At 38.4% G+C, this 23,538-nt stretch overlaps 1 protein-coding gene across 2 annotated transcripts in view; it reads right to left on the bottom strand.

Annotated features, from left to right (window-relative positions):
• Positions 1–228: 228 nt before the first annotated feature.
• The window catches only part of MTX3 (metaxin 3), a 35,394-nt gene continuing 12,084 nt past the window's right edge, over positions 229–23,538 (bottom strand). The window contains exons 5-10 of one of the 2 annotated variants that reach the window (XR_014025681.1): positions 13,770–13,952; positions 11,372–11,448; positions 8,784–8,941; positions 8,432–8,520; positions 4,677–4,835; positions 229–3,052 (exon numbers count right to left, since the gene is read on the bottom strand). Coding sequence is in view for 1 of the 2 variants with exons in the window: in XM_081321733.1 (XP_081177859.1) it covers positions 2,939–3,052; positions 8,432–8,520; positions 8,784–8,941; positions 11,372–11,448; positions 13,770–13,952 (621 nt within the window). In the remaining variant the exon portion in view is untranslated. The remainder of the gene's footprint in view (positions 3,053–4,676; positions 4,836–8,431; positions 8,521–8,783; positions 8,942–11,371; positions 11,449–13,769; positions 13,953–23,538) is intronic. The other variant, XM_081321733.1, reaches the window with a different exon arrangement.

Raw genomic sequence — 23,538 nt, 5'->3', positions numbered from 1 at the left:
TATCCTATTAAATTATAGAGGCTACAACATGCATATCATCTAAGCCATACGTTTGTCTGAGCTTGATTGAGTATACTATCTGAATTGAACAATTCTATTTAAAAAACCAGAGAAAAAGCTCACTAAACTACATTGTGAAAATGTAGTTATAGTTGCTGTCATCACCACCACTACCATCACAGTGCTAGACATATTAGTCTCTGAAGAAAATGTACCAATATATTTGATTCCATGGTTTGCTTTCTTTATTATGACAATAGAGTGACAACAAAAAAGTTATAATACAATACATCCAACTCAAAAAATTCATGACAGAAATGAAAAATAACTGAACTTTTCTCAGATCCAGCTTCTAAAATGAATTGCTGTAGCACATTTGGCTACTTTTCTGGAAACCTAGAATATTGATAATTTAATAAAAAATGCACAGTGGCCTATTTAGATCAGCTAGTAGCATTCACCTGCTCTTTTTTTCCTAGATGAAGTTTCCACAGCCTTGAAAGGAGCCTCTATTTTGTAAATCTTAACCTGTGTGAATATAGCAGAGGTGTATAACCTGAGGCCCCAGGGGCACATGCAATCTTAAAAACCTCAGGGACCTCCAAATGTTATATAAGGAAAACATTAAATTCTTTTTGATGAGTAATCATAGCAAATCTATTATTTTTAGTAGAAGCAAAATCAAATTTAGTACAGCAACAGGCATGTCAAAGTGCTTAAAATCAGAAGCTGTACATTTCCATTTGTTTCTATGTGGATTTTGGAATTTTTCATGGGCAACTTGATTGCTTTTGTCAAGTTGTATTATGAACACTTGGGGGGAGGGGGGTAGAAGCCCTACCTTGTTTGAAAACCCTTATCAAGAAAAAAAATTTAACACTTCCTTTCACAAGCATTTTTTGCATATGTATCTGCAGATTCAGATAACAAATGAAACGCCTACAGAAGTAACATGAAAGTTTAATTTTATTCTTGTTAGACATCCCAAAATATTGTTATAAATACAAGATACATGAAGAGATTACTACATTCTTTATTTTATAAAGTAATATTCTGTAAGTACATTTATATACAAAATTTACAAACGTATTCAGATAACTATGTCTCTACATTCACAGAATAGCCTAAGTAATTTAGAGAAAAGTAAATTTGTTTGATTTGGCAAAATAAAGTTAAATGAAAAGAAAGTTGTTTGTTTATATATGAAAAATGTAGAATTAAGATACCCACCAAAAAAACATCAGTTGATTAAAGGAAGATGCCATTTTGGTTAAGTCCTTTTCTGAAAAATATTCTGTTGATTTAATTCAGAATTAAATTTTGAGTCAATGAAAGTCCTTGCCTAGACCATACCCCAAATTTATGCAACCTTCCATATTTTATTTCATCAGTGTTTTACAGATTTCCACGGTAGCGTGCTGTTGTTTTGTGGCACTAACTAGGTTAAAAATAGGGGCCCAGGAAGCTACCTCAAACAAGTACAAAAAGGTTCATAGCACATCTTTGTAAAATGTGCCTTCAAAAGTCCATACTATTCAAAGATCTCAAGGCTTAAATATTTCAATATCCCCTTTCTTTTTATACAACTTACTGTATTCCTTCCTTTTGCAAGCCAATCTCTAACCATCTGACTTTTAAACAATCCAGTTTCTCCTATTAACAACTATCCATTTTTGATTTGGACTATTAATATTGTTATAATAATTGTGGCAAAGCTGCTAAGCTGAAATGTTTTTCAGTACCACTTTAGACAGATATGAGCTTGATTTAGAGGGTTTCAGGAAATGCCAAGCTCTTTCCCTATACTGAATTTTATGTGCAATGCTTTGGCATCATATTTCTCTCTGCTGCTGTTTTTATTACATTGCCATGTGTGCTTTAGACCTTTAGATCCTGTAAAATAAATAAACTATAACAAGAAAGTATTAAAGACAGAGCTCTATGTACAGCACTTCTGAGTGGTGCATTACCTACCATTCTTGGTTCAAGTACTTGGGAAAGCAAGCCCATGCTCATCAGGAACTTAATAGATCAATATACTGCACACAGAGAAAAGGCTAGGTCATTCAGGTTGGTGTTGATGAATTGCCTTAAAGCAAACACCAATTGCATGAATACTAGACTTGCTATGGTTGAAATTGGAATGGAGTTTGAAGGACATTCTCTCCACTTTATCTTGTTTTTCCCTATTCCAGAGAAACATGAAAAAGGTTTCAATGAGCAAGAGAGAACAAAGTAGGGGAAAAGGGACTAAGTAAAATGGCTACAATTTGTATGCAATATGTTTTCAGGAAGCTTGCCAAGGCCTGTTCTTTGTAAAACTAGATTTGAATAAACATTTAAATATGAAATATGAAACAAGATGCCAATGGCAGTAAGACTAGTTTTTAAAATAATCTATATTCTTTTTAAAATAGCATACATTGCATTCACCACTGCTTGCACAAAATGTTCCAAAATGGTAAAAACCATTCACTACTCATTATTCTGTGTTAACAGGCTGATACTTTAATTTCAGTATTTGAGCTATTGTAGAAAACTACAAAAATGCTAAAAGTGGGGAACACGTACCTATTCTGATATAGAACAAGTTGAGGTTTAACATGATTGCAGCCAAAACTGAAATCTTAATCTAGTGAATTCCAAAAAAATAAAATCTAGCTTTTGGTCAATAGACATATTGACCTGAAAAGGCAAGCATTATGCAGCATTAAAGGTGACATTAAACAGCATATTTTACAATTACCTAGTGATCTCTCCTAAGTTAACTTAGGTGTAGTATTTTTAACATGACCATAGAAGAAATTGGTTAAATGAATGGGCCTGCACCCATGTCAAGTTATCTTTTGCCACAGATTCATAAAGACACAGTTTAGTGCAAAAATTGATTACAGATAAACAGTTTCTCAGAACACATATATAAAAATGAAATTAAAAACTATAAGGGTGACAATCGATTCAGTGAATTATTTCCTTCCTCAGCTGTAGAAAGTTTGACAGTTGTCAGCTTACGAGGAGGATGCTGAGGGCTCTTGCGAAGATTATCATCCATCTGCAAAAGCAACATAAAGGCCAATTTGGATAGTTGAATAAAATTACTTTTAATATTGTTCACATTGCAATGTTCAATCATTTATTTTAAAAGGTAATTATATACGCAACAGTGCAATTTTCTTGAGTTCAAGAACAACAGATTAACTAATGAGTTTAATGAATTACCTTATTAATGCCATGCGTATTTTTTATACTTCAACAGCTTAACTCCAATAGTAAGTATGTTGTTTCTTATTTATCCATTAAAAGAAACAGATATGGTCCTTTAAAGATTATCTTATCTATGTATGAGATACACTTTAAAGTATTTCCTATCCATTTCTCTGTAATTCATCCCTCTTGTTCACCATGTGTGCCTGATTCATTCAGCTGACCTGACCAAACATTGTTGCATGCTTCATTTTATAATATCATCTCCTGAATGACAACATGTTTTCCAATTTATCTGTACAAATTTCTTTTCACCTCTCACAGGGAGTTAAGTGTAAAACCATGCAGCTTCCCATCAGATAAGAAAGCACTTTAGAAGTGGGAAAATGAGACATAATATTCTTGGCCAGAGTTAATTACCACTATTTTCTTAAGATCAAACAATGGAGAGCGAAAAGTACTAATAAAGTTAAAATACCTGCCAATAACAAAACAGGAAATGAGCTTGTTAAATATTTATTTAACAAGAAAATTAGAGTCAGACAGCGATTTTGAGTACTGCCCAATCGTTTAAAAAGTTTGTTCCTCTACTGATTCTGACAAACCACCGAATATCTACTGTTACATAAAGCAAACAGAACTCTGGCTTCTGCCAAACAGGAAGCTACAAATCTTATGTCTAAAGTTATCCTTAAAAGGAATTTGTGTCTGCAAAGAGAAATAAATACTCAAAAGTTGACTGCTCTATGTTAGTTGCCAACTTCCTCCCGGCAAAACCAAACTACAGATGATTAACAGGTGGAGGGGTACTGACATCAAATGGCTAGATAATTTAATTTATCTTAATTTACCAAAGTAATAGTACTTTTTGCTCTCTGTTGCTCTTTTTGATTATCTATCTCAGCTTGTTCTAACAGACTCTTTAGGGAAAATATATCACTTGATTGGAATAAATAACCAAAATGAAATCAAGACTGAGCAAGCATCTCTAGTGTGTCTCCCTCTATTAACAAAGTGTTAATTTCCATTACAATCTGACAACTTGTTAGGAAATAACTGTTTTTAATAATTTTGACTGATAGTCATTGTATTTATGGAATGACTCCTTTATCACATGGAATATTACTGAGTGATTTACTTATCATTCTTTTATTATTTACTTAAATACTTGAGAAAACATACTGGTAGTTAGCTGCCATATTTGAATTACCAGTATACTCCCCTAATGAATCCCTGGGGTAGTTTAGGGCTGTTAATTTCAAGTTCATATTCTTAAGATACCCTTTCATGCTGACAATGGTACTGAAGCTTAAACACTTCAATAAATGCTCATTAATTTATATATGCAGAGATCAAACATTTGTGGAGATATAGAATACATTGCTAATTTCCTAGTATTAAATTATAGCCGCCTGTGTATAGAATTATATGGGGTGATCTAAATTCCCAAAAGGAAATTTAATCCTAATCACCTGAGTTCATTTTTCCTACTGCACCTAGAACACTGTGTTGAGTTGTTTTCAGGTACTGCATTTTCTCCTTTATCTTTTCCTTTATTGGTACTGCATTTTAGGAATGGCACTGATAAACTTGAGGATGTACAGAGGAATGCAACCAAGCTGATAAGGGGTCTGGAAGGAAAAGTGTAGGAGGAATAATTATAGGATTTCTACATGTTTTGCCTGGAGAAAGCTGTAGGAAAATGTGGTAATTATCTTCAAGTATCTGAAGGGCTTTCACGTTGAAAATGGGGCAAAAATGTTCAGTTGTTTAGAAAACAGGATAAAAACCAACAAATTTAAATTATAAGAAAATAGATTTCAGGTGGACACCATCATGGTGAAAAGAAAAGCATCTTAGTTGAACTGACTGAGGCTTATCTATCTAATTTGTGCTTCCTCTAGCTTAAGAGACAGCTAAAGCTAAAATCTGTCAGTCTTATGACAGGCAGATGGATGCTATACTTAACATTCAGCTGTGTTTCAAATTGAAACCTTTTGTATCTACAAACTACTTATTCAACCTTGTTTGATTAGCACACTTTAGAGCCTTATCTTTGGCTCATTTCAGGACTTTACCCCAGGAATATTAGATGGAAAGTACAGTAGGATCTGTTCAACGAAAGATGTTGTCCTTGTAGTTGGAATGAACTTGAAACCCTATTATTACTGTAATATTATTATTATATTTTGATCACACCTTTTTAATTATGCATGTACAAGTAATCCTCATGTTAATACCAGATGTTCAATTTATCAGGTGTGTCAAACTGCTGGCCCGCAGGCCAGATGCATCATAGTGAAACCGCGCCCACCCTATCACTGGCAATGGAAAAAAACTCACCATATGTTGCAACACATCACATGACGTTGTGAGTTTGACACCCCTGAATTTATGATGGCAGTGAATGAGGACTTACAATGAGTACTTGGAATTTTGGCCATCACAGCATCCCAACAGTCACATATTAATTTGGTGCTCAGCTTGCAATTACAAATGGCGGACATATGATCAAGATTTCCAATGTTCCATGCCAACTTCCCTCAAGCAAAGTCAATGGGAAAGCCAACAGGAAATTGGAAGGACCTTGCTTAATGGCCCACATGGTTCTTGCTTAAGAAAAGCAACCTGGACCACTAGAACTGCTGTCGCCAAGCAATGCAGTCACATGATGCCACACTTCACAACTGTATTGTTTAGCAATATCAATTCCAGTACCAATTGCAATCATAAATTGAGGACCAGCTATATAACTGAAGACAGCAAATACATCTAATAATCAATCTTGCCTCCTATTTTCTGTACAACAACATCTCTATGACCTGGGTTGGGTTGACAGAAAATGACTGGCCCAGTTACTAAGCTGGCTTTTATCCCTAAGGGAGTACTAGAACTAATTGTTTTCTGGTTTCCAGGCCAGCACCTTAACCAAACTGGTTCTCTATTGTGTATTTTTTCACTACCCTATACTAAATTATGTGCAGACATATCTTCACCATGCCATAACAAAACTGCAATCTTGTGAGGGAGAGGTAATCCATTTTCTATCAGCAGATTGGAACCATACCATCACCAATATTGTGGCTAAGTTACTATTCTCAATTATTTCCATAAGTCATATAACATTGGAGCGATGACATCATGAAGTCTTTTATATTATTTATTAAGTTTATATGCTGCCTTCTTACTATCAGGCGACTTTGCAATAATTGTTGAATTTCTCTTGTGTTTTATATTGTTTTATTATAATTTATTCAATTTCTTCCACTGATTTTAAGTCTTAATTTTATATTTTTTATACTGTTTTATATGACAGTAATATTGACTTTGATATATCTGGTCATTGCTTCTGAAAGCTTTTTTTAACTTTGCTGGTCAGTGACTTCAGTTAAAAAAACTGGCTTCTCTGGAGTGAAGGTAATTACTGCAGTTTGGCCTATGTTTAGTCACTATGTCATGAGCATGGCAGTTAGTCTTGTTGATTCATGGCTTGATTAACTAGCAGTGTCCATCTTTGGTATAAAAAAATCATTAAGCAGTTCATACGGGACAAAGCTTGTATATTAGCACCAAAACCTTGTATTTTTATATTAATACATTAATTTTGCCTGAAAAGACATAGACCCTCATATCCTTAAATTATCTTGGATATTTTTATTCTGAACCATTCACAGTTGCTAAGTAATGACTGTATACAGTAAATGTGTGTATATTCATAAAAGCTATATTTAAAATGATATTGCTGAGGACAGTTAGACAGTTTGTGCGTCCAAGTTTAATTACTGATTAAAATTTCTCATAGTTCAGCTAGTTCTTTTAGTATTTACTGTTCATTTTTAATTGAGTTGGATGATGGTCTCTTTAGGGAATCTGTTTTCATGCCTTTTGCCAGAATTCCTGCTATCTATTGTCTATGAAAGAGCTAATGAGTCCTTTGTAGAACATCAAAATAATTTAAACATATCCATCTGCTTTGTTAGATTTCAATCACATCTGTCCTTTTGACTCTGGAACTGCTTAAATTATTGGCTACATTTTCCCATATTGCATTTGTGTATAGAAATATACATAAGGCCTATCTGATATCTTCCTTAATGTTCAGATGACTTTTTTCTTTCCTTTATCAAATAAACATCAGTTATTATTTGTTAGGTAGAAATTCTAAGTGCTAATTAAATAAAACCCATCCAAAGATTACAACAAATCCTGCTCCTTTAAGTGGCTTACATATTTTTATATATTCAAGAATTTTATGGTGGTATTATGTGAATTGTCCATACTGTACCCAACTTATATATTTACTTACTATGGAAGAAAATACAGTCAACTCAAGTACTGCCTACTCCCTCTTTTTTAAATCAAGTGCCAATGCTGATTTTTTAAACATAAGCAACCAATAAAGGAGAATATTTGTACATAATGTAATACTGAATATTATCAAACAGTCATTTCAAAACCTAAATTATTGATACACAATATTTGTGTATCAATACTGTATTTTCTTCCATACTGTATTTTCTTCCATAGTTAAGTAAATATATAAGTTGGGTACAGCTTTTTCTTTTAATAGTGTCTCATTCTTTAGCTTTAGCTCATTTTTCTGCCTTACTTTGGCAGTTCTATGGCACAAATATATGAAACTACAATTGTTCTGGACAACTGAACCCTAAATTATTGATACACAATAATTTAGGGTTCAGTTGTCCAGAACAATTGTAGTTTCATATATTTGTGCCATAGAACTGCCAAAGTAAGGCAGAAAAATGAGCTAAAGCTAGAGAATGAGACACTATTAAAAGAAAAAGCAACTTAAAGAAGAAGGGTGTCAAACTGGTGGCCCGCGGGCCAGATGCATCACATGCAGCCTGCACCCACCCCAGCTCTGCAAAGGCAAAAAAAAGTCACAATACACTACAATATGTCACATGACTTGATCAAGTTTGATAAAGATGATAAATGCAGAACCATTCTTGGTTTTTTCCTCCCGCAGCCTATCATCTCATATGGTTTTCTGCAATGAAAACTACACTACAGGCATCAGAGTTTGAATAACACAAAAGCAGCTGGAACCAACTGCAGTAGGAAGCATCCCAAAACCTGAGATGGATTCTGCTCTCCTTGAGTGCTCTTTTCTAGTACAGGTTATCATTCTCTTTCTAGCTGATTTAAAGCCAAATGTACTATCCGATCCCTATCTATCAGTTAGAAAATCAGAATGAACAAGAACCTTTTCAATCAAATTAGATTCCTTGTTCACAAGCTGTGTAAGTTTCTGGAGATTTGTATCAACTGTATCTTGTCCCTCTGGAGAGGTCCCTAAATAGGCAAGACAGAAAGAAGACAAAGTTAGAAGCAACCAAGCTCTTTGCAAAACATTTCAAGAATTTCCACAGAGAAAAAAAATCATATAATGTATGCTAATAGAGTCCTAAACCTTTACCATTTTTAAAGCTTTTGCAAATTTATACGGCAGATTCCAAGGTTTCTGATGAAGAATTTATTTCCAGTATAGACTTAGTGCAAACAAGCATTTGTAGATTTCAAGATGTATATATGTAGGGGACAAGTGTATCATTTACCTGAGAGGTTTCGTCTAAAGTAGCAACTCAGAATATCATCACAGAAGCGACATAAGTTGGGAAGCTGCTTAAGATGCTCTTGTAACTGGACTTTAAGGAATGGTGCTTTATAAAGAGGTGCAAGAAAACCAAATACGAAGGCATCAAGAGTTGTAGGTCTAGACATAATGAATACATGACATTATTATCTCAAATCCCTTTTAAAACTTTCAGAAATATATAAATAAAATGTTATGTTTGAAAATTTTGAATTCATAAAAATGTAACATGCTCGACTATAGAAACAGTCGAGAAATTTGTGTCATTATTTCACGGTAGTTTAATAATCTAATAAGACTGTATTTTCTGAAAATGACTAATTTCATTATTTATTTAGCATATGGCATCCAGAGGTCATGCAATCACTGATATACAACACTAATAAACCACATTATACATAGAAACACAAATATTTGAATAAAACATCAGCAAATACATGTATGTAAAGTGTGTGAACAATACGTAGATGAAATAAAATATTGAATTAGGATAAAACCATGATAAAATTGCTATCATATGGCACCACAGAATCACAATAGGATAGATCCTATAGTTCAATATCTAAGGCAGTAACCCATCTAACTGCTTCTACTGTTGCTGTGATGAGATCATCCCAGGTGCCTTGAAACCTCCTGAAGAGACTTTCTGGAACTATGTGTATTATCATTTGTTCCAATGCACCACACTCACATTGCAGGATTTTGGCCATTCCCCACTTAAAGAACTTTGTCTTAATTCTGACATGGCCTGTCCTGATTTTATTCGGATGGCTCCATCTTCTCCAGGGCAGCTGCATTCCTAGAAGTGGTTTTATTGGATCTACGTGATCAGTTTGGTTATAGTTATCAAGGGTCATCCATTTTGATCACCATTCTTCATCTAAATTGTAAGACTGCAGTATGTTATTCCAAATTGGTTTCCTAGACTTAAGCCTGGTGCAAGATAGAGAATCTAATATTTTATGTATTGGTAGATCTCTAACAGTATATGGACTGTTTATCTTATTCCACTCTTGAACTGTCTGTTGTTGACTGAGATAAGGGGGGGGCAATGTTAGAAAGAACATGGAACCAGGATAGCGATGTAGATTTGAAGGTTCCAGATGTTATTCTCATTGTATCACTAAGATAAACTTCAATCTTGTTGGTATGACAATTTCTTCCCCATACAAATGTGCAGTATTCAGCGACAGAGTAAACTAATGATTGTACCATAGTTCGCAGTGTTTATTATGCTTGTGTTCCCCACCCTGTTCCTGCAATTTTCCTAATCAAGTTGTTCCTTGTTTTCAATTTTTGTCCAGTTACTTCAAGATGTTTTCTAAATATGAAGGATCAGTCAAGATTTATCTTCACCAAATGGGCTTAAACCAAATAGTTACAACAGTCAACTAAGCAGTTGCAATTAGCTGCAGGCTATACGTGTAAAGCAGCAGTTTTTCTGAAGTGTAAAGCCTGTTATCAGTAATATCAGCTGTCAATATCAGATGGTCCTCATACAGAGGAATTGATAAATGAACAGCTTTAAGCCAGATTTTGATATTTGGAACATAATCTACATTTCATCAGCAGGCATCAAAGTCAAGTCTAACTCTTATATAAACAGATGAAAGTGTCTTCAGGATAAATCGTTAGCATTTTGCCCAAAAAAACCTGAATTGGAACCCACATGACTTAGACAAGTTAAATAAATCTCTTCCATGGTCATATCATTGATTCAGATATGTGAATGTGTTTTTTTTTCTCCACATCAATGTAATTATAAAAAAGATGATTTTCCATGATAAAAGAAAACAGCATCCTGAATGCTATATAAAAATCAACATTGCTTCAGCATGCAGTGCACTGAAAATGGAAATACACAGAAGGTGAGGGCCTTTTGTAGAGCAGGATCTGAGCAGCTATACCCATGGGAATAACTGGACAGTCATTGTCTAGTTTTAGCAATTTAAAGCTTTCATCAAAAGCACTATAAAATAGTGTCCTAGCAGGGAAGCAGCTTTATTATGCAGAATAGACTTCTGATATCTACAATTTAAATTTTTAAAAAATCCACAAACTGGAGAGAATTCTAGAAATTTAATTTAGTTTTAAATTGGTAATCAATGAGGCCTGCTTGAAAGAGGGAAGAAATGGCCACGTTAGCCATAGGTAACCTGTTGGTGATAAAAAAAACATGCAGTAAACATGGTGTAGTAACTGCGGTTAGGTATATGGATCTTGGTGATTAACTTGGCTTTTAAAAATAATTAAGCCTCTTTTAAAATTTATGCTGTAGGTTTCTTGCTTTTTTGACTCAAAATTGTGGAAAATTATGCCACTGATATTCAAGGTACATCTGTCATTTTATATAGAATCTGAAAGAAGCTGTTCTTGAATTCTTTTTAAAATTCTTTTTAATTAGTTATCATTTAGTTTATGGTGATCAACAATTGAACAAGTGTAGATATTAAAAGCTGGCAAGTCAAACAAAGCCTAAACATATTTTTAAATACAAAATGTAGTAGCATTAAAAATGCCTTGCAAACACCATAAATATTCTGTACTCACTTATTTCCAAAGAAAAATGGAGCTGAGCCTAGTCTATTTGACAGAAGATTCAGACACTCTTTTGCATCTCTGTAAATCTAAGATGGAGAAAAGTTCATTTGCACAAAACTTTTCTAGTACTTATTTCAAATCAATGTAGTATTCATAATAGATAGTAAAGTATTAACTTTGACATTACCTATCCTATATCACAATGTTGAAAAATGTGCCATTACAGACACAGCCATTTGCAGCCAAACATAATGTTGCCAAAATAACATGTACATGATGATGTCATCAATTAAATGCTATTACAATACTCGTGTCTTAGTATTTAACACAACTGCATAAGTTGGAATATTTGCATAACACCATCTCATATATGCTGCAATGTGATTCCTCATGCAACAGTTACAGAATATCTTTTTTAATCTTGAAAGAGTTCTGAGAACTTGACTCTTGTTTGTGGAAGCATACAAAACACCACATTTCTACTTACTCCATTATATATTAGCCCTTTTTCTCTGTTTTTACAGGATTTTACAGAAGCCCTGATGGCACAATGGTTAGAATGCAATATTGCAGGCAAACTCTGCCCATAGCCCGGAGTTCAGTCCTGATGGAGCTCAAGTTGACTCAGCCTTCCATCCTTCCGAGGTTGGTAAAATGAAGAACCAGATAGTTGGGGACAATATGCTGACATCGTAAACTGCCCAGAGAGTGCTATATAGCACTATGGGGTGGTATACAAATGTGTTATGGCTATTTTTCTCTGTGGCTCATTCATTTTGTTATCATATTATTCCTACAAATCAAAAGTAGGGAACCTGTATTTCAAGACAGGAAATATATTAAAATTGGAGTGACTATGCTATCACAGCCTTATTATAAGAATCATTTAGAATCCTTCAAACATTAATGAAAAAAGTTAGCTTGGTGTTGTATTCCTGTTCCACCTACAATGTTCCTTGAGCTCCCCAAAAATGTTGTGCAACAATATTGCTTGTAGTTATTTTATAAGAGTTAAAGTGCGATAGTTTTAATATTTTATTGTTGTTTGCATAAGGTAGACTATGATTGCTTGTATTTTTGTACCCTGTATTGAGCTCTGGGAAGTCGGGGAGGGGGGAGGGGGAAGGGAGGGAGGTGTTGGGGAGAGGGGAGGGGGTTGGGAGGGGTTTTGTCTTTTTAAAAAATGTATTGTAAAACTTTTCAATAAAAAAAATGTTGTGCAACCCTCTGCCACCAATTTTTTTTCATCCTTGATAACCTAATTTATCAAGCTACTCCTGAATTTTGTGGTGCTTCAGTTATCTTAAATGTATTTTTCCACTCAAGTTATTAAATGTATTAGCATATTTCAAAGCACTGGTGCTAAAATTAGAGTCCCATTTTATAAATGTGCCAATTTTGACTTAACTACCTAGTTCTTCTGAAGCTAAAACTCAAATACTTTGGCCACCTAATGAGAAGGAAGGACTCACTGGAGAAGAGCCTAATACTGGGAAAGATTGAGGGCAATAGAAGAAGGGGACGACAGAGAATGAGGTGGCTGGATGGAGTCACTGAAGCAGTAGGCGTGAGCTTAAATGGACTCCAGAAGATGGTAGAGGACAGGAAGGCCTGGAGGAACATTGTCCATAGGGTTGCGATGGGTCGGACACGACTTCGCAATTAACAACAACACCTAGTTCTTCAGGATGTCCATACTGCCTCTTAAACTTTCCATATTGCTCATAGGTTTCAAGAAAGTAGCAGGAATTATAGCAATTATAGCAACACAGATAAAACAGTGGAGTGCTTTTACAACGGTGGACACATTTTGAGCACTACTTTTGTGCTGAGAAATCTCTCATACTGGCTGCAAAGGTTACAAAGTTATGAAAGCTCTGGAAAATATTCCTATATGGTAAACAATTGTTCATTTTGTTTTAATTTCTGTTTTGGAAAAAAAAGCTTGTGCAGGGTTTTAGATTTGATTCCAAAATAATGCTTTGGAATTTACATAAGTATAAACAAAGTACTTGTCTTGAATGTTTTCAAAGTAACATTTTTTCTTCGTTTGTATAGCACCATATTAGATTAATCTTTTTTAATGTTAATAATAAAGTGCACAGAGGAGGAATTTGGTTTAAAAGGCAAATGGATCTTTCTATAATAGTCTGGCAAAAATAAAGGTGTTCTCCCACAAAATTAGGCTCCTTCTCACAAAAATATATACTATATATAAATATAAGAAAAGACTATATATTCTGTTCTGATAGAAAGATAAATATTCTGTAAATAATGTCAAACAAAACAAGACACCACTTCATTCTGAAGATTAAACATCTGCCCTCATATAGTAAAGTAGAATAGTAAACAATATCATGCTGTTTTAGTATATCTGCATCAATTTTAACTGATTAAGAAAATTTACCTGAACTTCTACTTCAGTGATGCTATAGAGTGGAGGTCCTCCCTTTGTCAGCAAGATCCTATTAAGAGCTTCCCTGGACATCTTTCTAGGTAGGTACCAACTCAATGGAAATGGAATCCTTGAAGCAAACCATGGTTTTGTCAAATTATAGTAATTATCAGCTTCAATCCAAAAAGTATACAGCTGTATCATGAAGATAAAGAACGTTAATATTCAAGAATGAGGACACATTCTATAAAGACCACAATATTCTTTTAATTCTTAAAAACTAAATTCAGATTTTTTACTGAAGCTTTTCAGTTCAAAATCTACATAGCCCAGATTTATGACTAGGGAAATTCAGCACATTTATTATAACGAAATGACTAGAAATAACATTTTTCTTCCTCTAAGGGCATATTCTTCCTGAAATATCATTTGTGTAGCTAAGTAATAAAAGTAATTAATTTCAAAAACATATGTGGTAACAATAGTTGAGCACATATTGCACCAACATATGACTTGTTTTGATCACAGTTGCTGAACAAGCCACAGAAATTTGGTTCAAACAGAGCAAACCATAATGCCTTGGTTCATGAGTCATGCTAACCAAAATCAAAATTAATAACATTATGGTTTAGTATGATGTGTGAATATAACCTTGAAATTCCAAAAAAATCTCATAATTAGCTTAATGGTTGTGATATCACATGCCTATTTTTACAAATTGCAGGCAGAAGCCTATATAACAAAAATATAAAGAACATTTGTAAGTTTATTTGCTTTGTGCCACTTCACAATATAAATATAAAATCCACTTATTTTGAAAACTAATAATGAACTATTGCATATTACTGCTGCTTGATTAATTTCCATTTGCTTTTCTGCATTTGCAGTTCTATGTTTTATATGACCCATCTACAGAAAACATATAAATATTTTAATAAAATAAATCATAGCACCCTTTTCACCTTCTAGTTTTTACCTTCTGTTGAAAGATTTTAATCAAATCTCCATTCACAGTGTGAAGTAACACACTCCAGACTTAGGTTGAACCTTGTTTTTAAGAGGTAGGCCACACAAGTATAACTTATAAAGCTGATTAAGCTTCCTGTTTAGTTAAATTAATCTCATTTTCAATTATAAATTTAAATGTTGATTTTAAACAGACACCTCCTTAAGTGTTTTATAGTAAATTCATACAAACACTAATCCCAAATTAAGTTCCATTAATTTCAGTGATAGAAATATGAGGAGGTTATTAAGTTATACAATCAAATTCAATTTAAAACTAACAGAACATGAAAGCAAAACCTTCTGCTTGTAATTGGATACTTCATTGCCAAATATTAAGGAAAATGTTATACTGCATGGTTTAAGGAGAACATCAGCATATCAATTTCTGCCAATCTATGATTTCTTTATAGCTAACACTATCTTCAAACAACTAAAATGATACATATGTCCATGGAAGTGCCAAATGGAGTAGACAGAAATCAAACTGATTCTACTATTGCTAAAGCCGGTTAGAAGAGTTCACTTATAGCATCAAACTGAAAGCCAGGTGCTGACTTGGAAGAGATTAGAAATTATAATACTCATGTGCAAGTTCTAAGTTAGATTAAAGAAGAACAAGAAAGACAGTTTCCACAATATTAATATATACCTACCATTTTCACGGAGAACATCAGGAATCACTTTGAAGTTCTGAGGTCATTGAGACCAGAGGAACTGGTTAAGGAGGAAAGTGAAAAGAGACTGCCAAAGATGAGGAAACAGAAGAAAGCAAACTGGATGTCAGGAAAAAAAAACATCAAAATTGCCAAGAAGAGAAGCCAAAGCCAAGAAAAGTAAAAACCTCAGGAAGGAACCGAGGGAAGAGTTTCAGAGAGCTTTTAGAAGAGACATGAAGCACTATTATAACATCTATAAAGACACAAAAGATGGAAGCAGAAATTTAAAAAGGATAATCTCCTGACAAATCTCTGAAGAAAGTTTCAGTCTAAAATTGGTATGCTAAAGGATGCCAATGGACATATGGTAACTGATTAGAAAATCAAAGATTAAAGGGGCATACTAAAATATTACACAGTAGAAATGTCAACATCCAAGGTGCCTTAAAACACATTCCCTATTTACACAATTCTTAGTACTAGAAGATGAAATTACAGTAGATCAGCATCCTGGTCGTTATCAAGTCAGAAGGCTATAGGAACTGATAGAATACTCACAGAAATATAGCAAACAAAAAAGAAGAATCAATAAAGGTTCTAACCAAGCTATGCCAGCAAATCTGGAAAATGACATAATGGCCAACAGATTTAAAGAGGTCAATCTACACTCCTTTTTTAAAATTTTCTTTTTTCATTTTTAAATTATTTATTTTATTTTTTTAAAAAACTAGTTTATAGTATAAAATACAAAAATACAAAATCAAGTAGTGGGAAACAAAGAGGAGGGGAAGGTAAAGAGAGAAGTGTGGGAGAGAGGGAGAAAAAAAGGGGGGGTTGACTTCTGACTCCCTCTCTTGTGACCTGGCCTGGTGGTGGAACGCGGACGCTGTTGCCTCGGACATTTGTGAGGCAAAACTTAATCTCTGCGCCGCCAGAAAATCATTGGACCATGTTGTGGTTTCCCTTCTTGACTGACTATCATCCAGTCTTTTTTGCAACATGGAAGTGACTTATGTAACCAGAATCTCTCCTACCATTTTGTGACCATGCCGGCTTATTAATCTTGATGTATTTCATAGATTCTTTGCTCTAACTCCCTCCCCTTCTCCCCCCTCCCCTATAATAGAAGGCCCGGGTTGTAACCACTGTGGGAGAGTGGTTAAGTTTTTTACATCTGCTGCCTCCCAGAGGTGAGAGCTCTGGGGGGTATTGCTCCCCCGGTTTGTATGTACCAGGTTGCCCCCCGGCTTTGACCGCCGTGAGAGGGAGGGATTCGATCTGTCCCGGGATTTCACAGCTCCAGTGGCAGTGGAGCTGGGCTGGCTCTCTGGTCATTTGCCTTCGATTTATTTATTTTGAGATCCTCCCATGTTGATCTGGTCTGCCTTGCTGTTTTTTGTCGGACTTGTTAAGATCATGTGTCTGACTTATTCGAGCACGACCTTATACGCTCTCAGGGGGGCCCCCCCATCCTGGGAGCGACCCGCCTTACTTTTTACACCTCCTCTTGATGAAGGGCCCGAGTGTTGGGACCCTGAGAGATGGCTGGGCATGGGTAGGGGCCTCCGATATAAGCCAAATAGGAGGCCCCTGGTTAGTTTTTTGGTTAAATTTTTTAGGAGGTTAGGGAGGGGGGTGGGAACTTCTTTTGGTTGTTCGGATATGGGGGGCAGTCCAGCAACCACTGTTCAGGCCAGGGCCGGGATTGATCGCGGAGGGGAGGAGCGGGGGTCGGTCGCCCCCGGGGCTCCAGGGCAAGTCGTGGGAATGCCTATTCCCACGACGTTAGGGAATGGCAGCAGGTGCAGGAACAGAGGGCCGTATCGACCTCAGGGAAGGCCTCTCCGCTACTTGCAAGCGGTGAGGCGTTCCGACCCTCTTGTTCTACCCCGAGGTCCCAGGAGTGAGGATGTGCAGCCTCCTGAGCTCCGGCTGGTGTACCTGAATGCCAGGTCTGTCGTTAATAAAGCTCCTCTCGTCCGTGACTTGGTCGAGGGTGAGCAGGCGGACCTGGCTTGCATCACGGAGACTTGGTTGGGCCCAGAGGGCGGTATTCCTCTGGCTGATCTCTGCCCACCAGGTTTCCGGGTGCTACACCGGCCTCGGGCTCAGGGTAGGGGTGGGGGAGTGGCTGTTGTTATGAGGGAGACCTTAGCTCCGCGGGAGGCCACCGTTCCGCAGATAGTCGGGTGTGAGTCTCTCTTCTTGAGATGCGGCCCTGGTGCGCAGTTGGGCTTGCTGCTGGTGTACCTTTCGCCTAGTCACGCAGCAGCAGCCCTGCCTGAGCTTCTCGATGTCCTCTCTGGGTTGGTGGTTGAGTTCCCGAAACTTATAGTTTTGGGGGACTTCAATCTACCATCTCTGGGAGGATCATCTGAGTTGGCTCGGGAGTTCATGGCTTCCATGACGGCCATGGACCTGACGCAAGTAATTTCAGGACCGACTCATGAGGGAGGCCACACCCTTGACCTAGTTTTCTTATCTGGTCGGTGGTTAGATGATCTTGGTGGGGGCTCCCCAATTATTATGCCCCTGTCATGGACCGATCATCATCTCCTGCGGCTGGTCTTCCGTTTTGCCACCCCCCGCCGTGGGTGTGTGGAACCAGTTAGATGGTACCGCCCCAGACGCTTAATGGATTCCGCGAGATTCCAGGCAGCGCTGGGGTCCCCACCTGCCTCCCCCACTCACAGCTCGGCAGATGCCTTAGTGGAAGCTTGGGAAAGGGCAGCCACTGAGGCTCTTGACCGAGTTGTACCCTTGCGGCCCCTGACCCGATGCAGATCCCGTCGAGCTCCATGGTTCTCCGCGGAGCTCCGGGAGATGAAGCGCCGGAGACGGGGCCTAGAGAGCGGTTGGAGGTCCAGCCGATCCGAATCCGACCGATTGCGACTAAGAACCCATATTAGGTCTTATCTCGCTGCGATAAGGGTGGCGAGGTCTAATCACTTCGCTACCCTTATCGCGTCCGCAGATAATCGCCCGGCCGCTCTGTTTAGGGTGACTCGCTCCCTCCTTAATCAGGAGGTGAGGGAGGAACCCTTGCAGGGTCGTGCCGAGGAGTTTAACAATTATCTGTCGGACAAAATCACTCGGATTCGGACCGGTCTGGACTCCGACTGGGCAGAGTCTGGCGATCAGGACGCGGGTGGTCTTGTCGATATCACTTGGGAGGAGTTTGATTCTGTGACTCCGGAGGAAGTGGACAGGATTATGGGGAGACTGAGCTCCACCACATGTTTATTGGACCCGTGCCCTTCCTGGCTGGTTTATGCAGCCCGGGAGAGGACACGCAGCTGGTTCCAGGCAGTTATATCAGCTTCTTTGAGTGAGGGTAGCTTCCCTGCCGTCTTGAAAGAGGCGGTGGTGAGGCCCCTCCTCAAGAAGCCTGCCTTGGACCCAGCTGTATTGAACAACTTTCGTCCGGTCTCCAACCTTCGCTTTCTTGCGAAGGTTGTTGAGAGTGTGGTGGCGCATCAGCTCCCTTTGGTCCTGGATGAAGCGGATTATCTAGACCCGTACCAATCGGGTTTCAGGCCCGGGCACAGCACGGAGACGGCATTGGTCGCGCTGGTGAATGATCTCTGGAGGGCTCGGGACAGGGGTCATTCCTCTGTTCTAGTCCTATTAGACCTCTCAGCGGCTTTCGATACCATCGACCATGGTATCCTGCTGCGGCGTCTCAGGGGATTGGGAGTGGGAGGCACGGTTTTACAGTGGTTCTCCTCCTATCTCCAGGGACGCTCGCAGTCGGTGTTGACAGGAGGGCAGAGGTCGACCGCGAGGTCTCTCGTTTGTGGAGTTCCTCAGGGGTCGGTCCTCTCGCCTCTCCTGTTCAACATCTATATGAAACCGCTGGGTGAGATCATTCGTGGCTTTGGAGTTGGGTATCATCAGTACGCTGATGATACCCAGCTTTTTCTTTCTACCCCAAACCACCCCAGTGATGCCCTCAACGTGATGTCCCGTTGCCTGGAGGCGGTTCGGGTCTGGATGGGGAGGAACAGACTTCAACTCAACCCCGACAAGACCGAGTGGCTTTGCATACCTTCATCCCGGGTCTATTCGGATATTCCATCTCTTTCTATGGGGGGTGAATTATTACCCCCCGTAGATAGGGCTCGCAACTTGGGAGTCCTCCTAGATTCGCGGCTTACCTTGGAAGATCACATGGTGGCCGTGACTAGGGGGGCTTTCGCCCAGGTTCGCCTGGTGCGCCAGTTGCGGCCCTATCTAAGCCGGGATGATTTATGCACGGTCACTCACGCGCTCGTGACCTCTCGTCTAGACTACTGCAACGCTCTCTACATGGGGCTTCCCTTGAGGACCACCCGGAGGCTCCAACTGGTACAGAATGCAGCCGCGAGAGTTGTGTTGGGAGTCTCCCGATACTCCCACGTGACACCTCTGCTCCGTGAGCTGCATTGGTTGCCAGTTGTCTTCCGGGTGAGATTCAAGGTGCTAGTAATGGTGTTCAAAGCCCTCCATGGCATGGGGCCGGAGTACCTCAGGGAACATCTGCTGCCGGCATCAAGCTCCCTGCACCCTGTGCGTTCCCACAGAGAGGGCCTCCTCAGGGTGCCACCGGTCAGAGAATGCCGTCTGGTGGCCCCCAGGGGGAGATCCTTCTCTGTGGGCGCCCCGGAGCTATGGAACCAGTTACCGGTTGAGTTCCGGACGGCGCCCGATCTGCGCTCCTTTCGCCGCGATCTGAAAACATACTTGTTCGAGCAAGCCGGCCTGGCCTGAGGGGGGATTGGTGGGGTTTTTTATCATTCTTATTGGGGTTTTTACTATGTATCAATTGTATTTTAATCGGGCATGCATTTAATTATCTTTTAATTTTTGTAAATTTCTGTGTTTTATTCTTGCCCTGTACACCGCCCTGAGTCCTTCGGGAGAAGGGCGGTATAGAAATGATAATAAATTAAATTAAATTAAATTAAATTGTGGTAGAATAAGGCATTAACATTGAACCTCAACTTTTTACTTTTCCATTACAGTATAAACTAGCCATTTCTATAACAGCAAATCAATCTAATCAATAAAACCCAAAATCAAAGTTTCATTTTTTTCCACCTCAAGCACAAAGTCCAGAAGTTTCCAAGTAGAAACAAAAGTATTTATATTCTTTTCTTTTATCAGAATCAGAATCAAGATTGAGCTGGAAGGAACCTTGGAGGTCTTCTAGTCCAGCCCCCTGCTCAAGTAGGACACCCTATATAATTTCAGACAAGTGGCTGTCCAGTCTCTTCTTAAAAAACCTCTAGTGATGAACCACCCACAACGTCTGAAAGCAAACTCTTCCACTGGTTAATTGTCCCCACTGTCAAGAAGTTTCTCCTTAATTCCAGGTTGCTTCTCTCTTTGATCAGTTTCCAACTATTGTTTCTTGTCTTGCCTTCTAGTCCTTTGAAAAATAAATTGACCCCTCCTCCTTGTGGCAGCCTCTCAAATACTGTTGTTAGCTGCAAAGTCGTGTCCGACCCATCGCGACCCTATGGACAATGTTCCTCCAGGCCTTCCTGTCCTCTACCATCTTCTGGAGTCCATTTAGGTTCACGCCTACTGCTTCAGTGACTCCATCCAGTCACCTCATTCTCTGTCATCCCCTTCTTCTATTGCCCTCTATCTTTCCCAGCATTAGGCTCTTCTCCAGTGAGTCCTTCCTTCTCATTAGGTGGCCAAAGTATTTGAGTTTTAGCTTCAGGATCTGGCCTTCTAAAGAGCAGTCAGGGTTGATCTCCTCTAGGACTGACCGGTTTGATTGCCTTGCAGTCCAAGGGACTTCTCCAGCACCATAGTTCAAAGGCCTAAATTCTTTGGCGCTCAGCCTTTTTAATGGTCTAACTTTCACTGCCATACATTGCAACTGGGAAGACCATAGCCTTGACTATACGCACTTTTGTTGACAGGGTGATCTCTCTGCTTTTTAGTGTGCTGTCTAGATTTGCCATGGCTTTCCTCCCGAGGAGCAAGCGTCTTTTAATTTCTTGGCTACAGTCCCCATCAGCAGTGATCTTGGAGCCCAGGAAAATAAAATCTGTCACTACCTCCATTTCTTCCCCATCTATTTGCCAGGAATTCAGAGGGCCGGATGCCATGATCTTGGTTTTCTTAATGTTAAGTTTCAACCCAAATTTTGCACTCTCCTTCTTCACCTGCAACAAGAGGCTCTTTAGTTCTTCTTCACTTTCTGCCATTAGAGTGGTATCATCTGCATATCTTAGGTTGTTGATGTTTCTTCCAGCAATCTTAATTCCAACTTTTGATTCATCTAGCCCTGCCTTTCTCATGATGTGCTCTGCATATAAGTTAAATAGGCAGGGTGACAGTATACAGCCTTGCCGGACTCCTTTCCCAATTTTGAACCAATCAGTGGTTCTGTGTCCAGGTCTCACTGTTGCTTCTTGACCCGCATATAGGTTTCTCAAAAGACAAATAAGGTGGTCTGGTACACCCATCTCTTTAAGAACTTGCCACAGTTTGTTGTGATCCACACAATCAAAGGCTTTAGCATAGTCAATGAAGCAGAAATAGATGTTTTTCTGGAACTCCCTAGCTTCCTCTATGATCCAGCGTATGTTGGCAATTTGATCTCTAGTTCCTCTGTCTCTTCGAAATCCTGCCTGTACTTCTGGTAATTCTCGATCCACACACTGCTGGAGTCTAGCTTGTAGGATTTTAAGCATAACTTTACTAGCATGTGCAATGAGTGCAATGGTGCGATAGTTTGAACATTCTTTGGCACTGCCTTTCTTTGGAATTGGAATGTAAACTGATCTCAAATACTAGAATACTGCTATCGTGTTCCCCCGTCCTCCTTTTCTCTAGACTGGCCATTCCCATATCCTGCAACCATTCTTCATATGTTTTAGTCTCCAGGCCTTTAATCATCTTAGTTGCTCTTCTTTGCACTTTTTTTTAAAAAAAATTCAAAACGGTTAATTTAGCCATCTCTGCTAACTCCATCAACTTTTGTAGCCATTCATCCCTGGTGGGAATCAAAATGTCCTTCCATTTTTGTGTGTAGTCTTGCTGCCATCAACATATATAAACCAAAGTTCCAAATTCTTTTTCCAAGTCTTTTTCCATTAAGCCCAAAATAAAGGTTTTTGGTTTTATCTTTATATTCACTTTAAGAATATTCTGTAAAGCGGTCAATCCAATACCAAAAATAGGAAATTTAATTATGTGCACACACCTATCATACAATATCCTTAATTTCACATGCTAGTAAAATAATACTTCAGATCATCGAACATAGATTAGAGTCCAAATGGAAAAAGAAACACTTGATGTTAAAGCTGGCTTTAGAAAAGGCCAAGAAACATGAGACATTATTGCTGATGCATGATGGATAATTAAAAGCCACAGAATAAAAAAAAGAAGTTGTAGTATGTGATCCATTGGTTATAAAAAGGCATTTGATTGTTTTATCATGTCAACCAGGGCTTTTTTTCTCATAGAACGCTCAGAACGGCGTTCCGGCACCTTTTTTTTTTTTTGCAAAAAACCCCCCAGCTCCCTTATTGGCTTTCCTAAGCCTATTGCAGGGCTAGGCAATCTTGGCCCTTTTTATGACTCATGGACCTCAACTCCCAGAAATCCTGAGCCAGCCATGCTGAGGGGAAAGGGAGAGGTTTCGAAGCTGAGCCATGCTGGCTCAGGAATTCTGGGAGTTGAAGTCCTTGAGTCATAAAAGAGCCTGCACTAGAGGAGGACATTAAAATTATTTACAGGATTACTTCTTTAGGAACTAAACTTTTAGAATCTAAAACAGCTAATTCAAAAAAGCCAACAGGAAAGAACCTCACATTTTTCATCTGCTTCTGTCTTTTGGAAGGTAAAATTAGATAACAAAATAATCTATTTCTTATGTTAACATCTCTGCTATGAAATCAAAGGTAACAGGAAAGAAATGAGAAACATTTTTCTCAATGTAATATGATTCTAGAAAAAAAATAGTATCTTTTGTACACTCTTGAAAACTATTTTGAATCTAAACAATTCTTAAGAATGAAATATTCTTAATTTGGACTTTACTTTTACTGTTTGGACTGTTGTGTGTTTTGAAAAATAGATTATTTAGAATCTAGTTATGTTGCACTTCAGTC

The sequence above is a fragment of the Vipera berus genome (genome assembly GCF_964194415.1).
Source record: "Vipera berus genome assembly, chromosome: 2".
NCBI classification, from domain to species: Eukaryota; Metazoa; Chordata; class Lepidosauria; order Squamata; family Viperidae; genus Vipera; species Vipera berus.
This window is presented reverse-complemented; position numbering and strand designations above follow the sequence as displayed.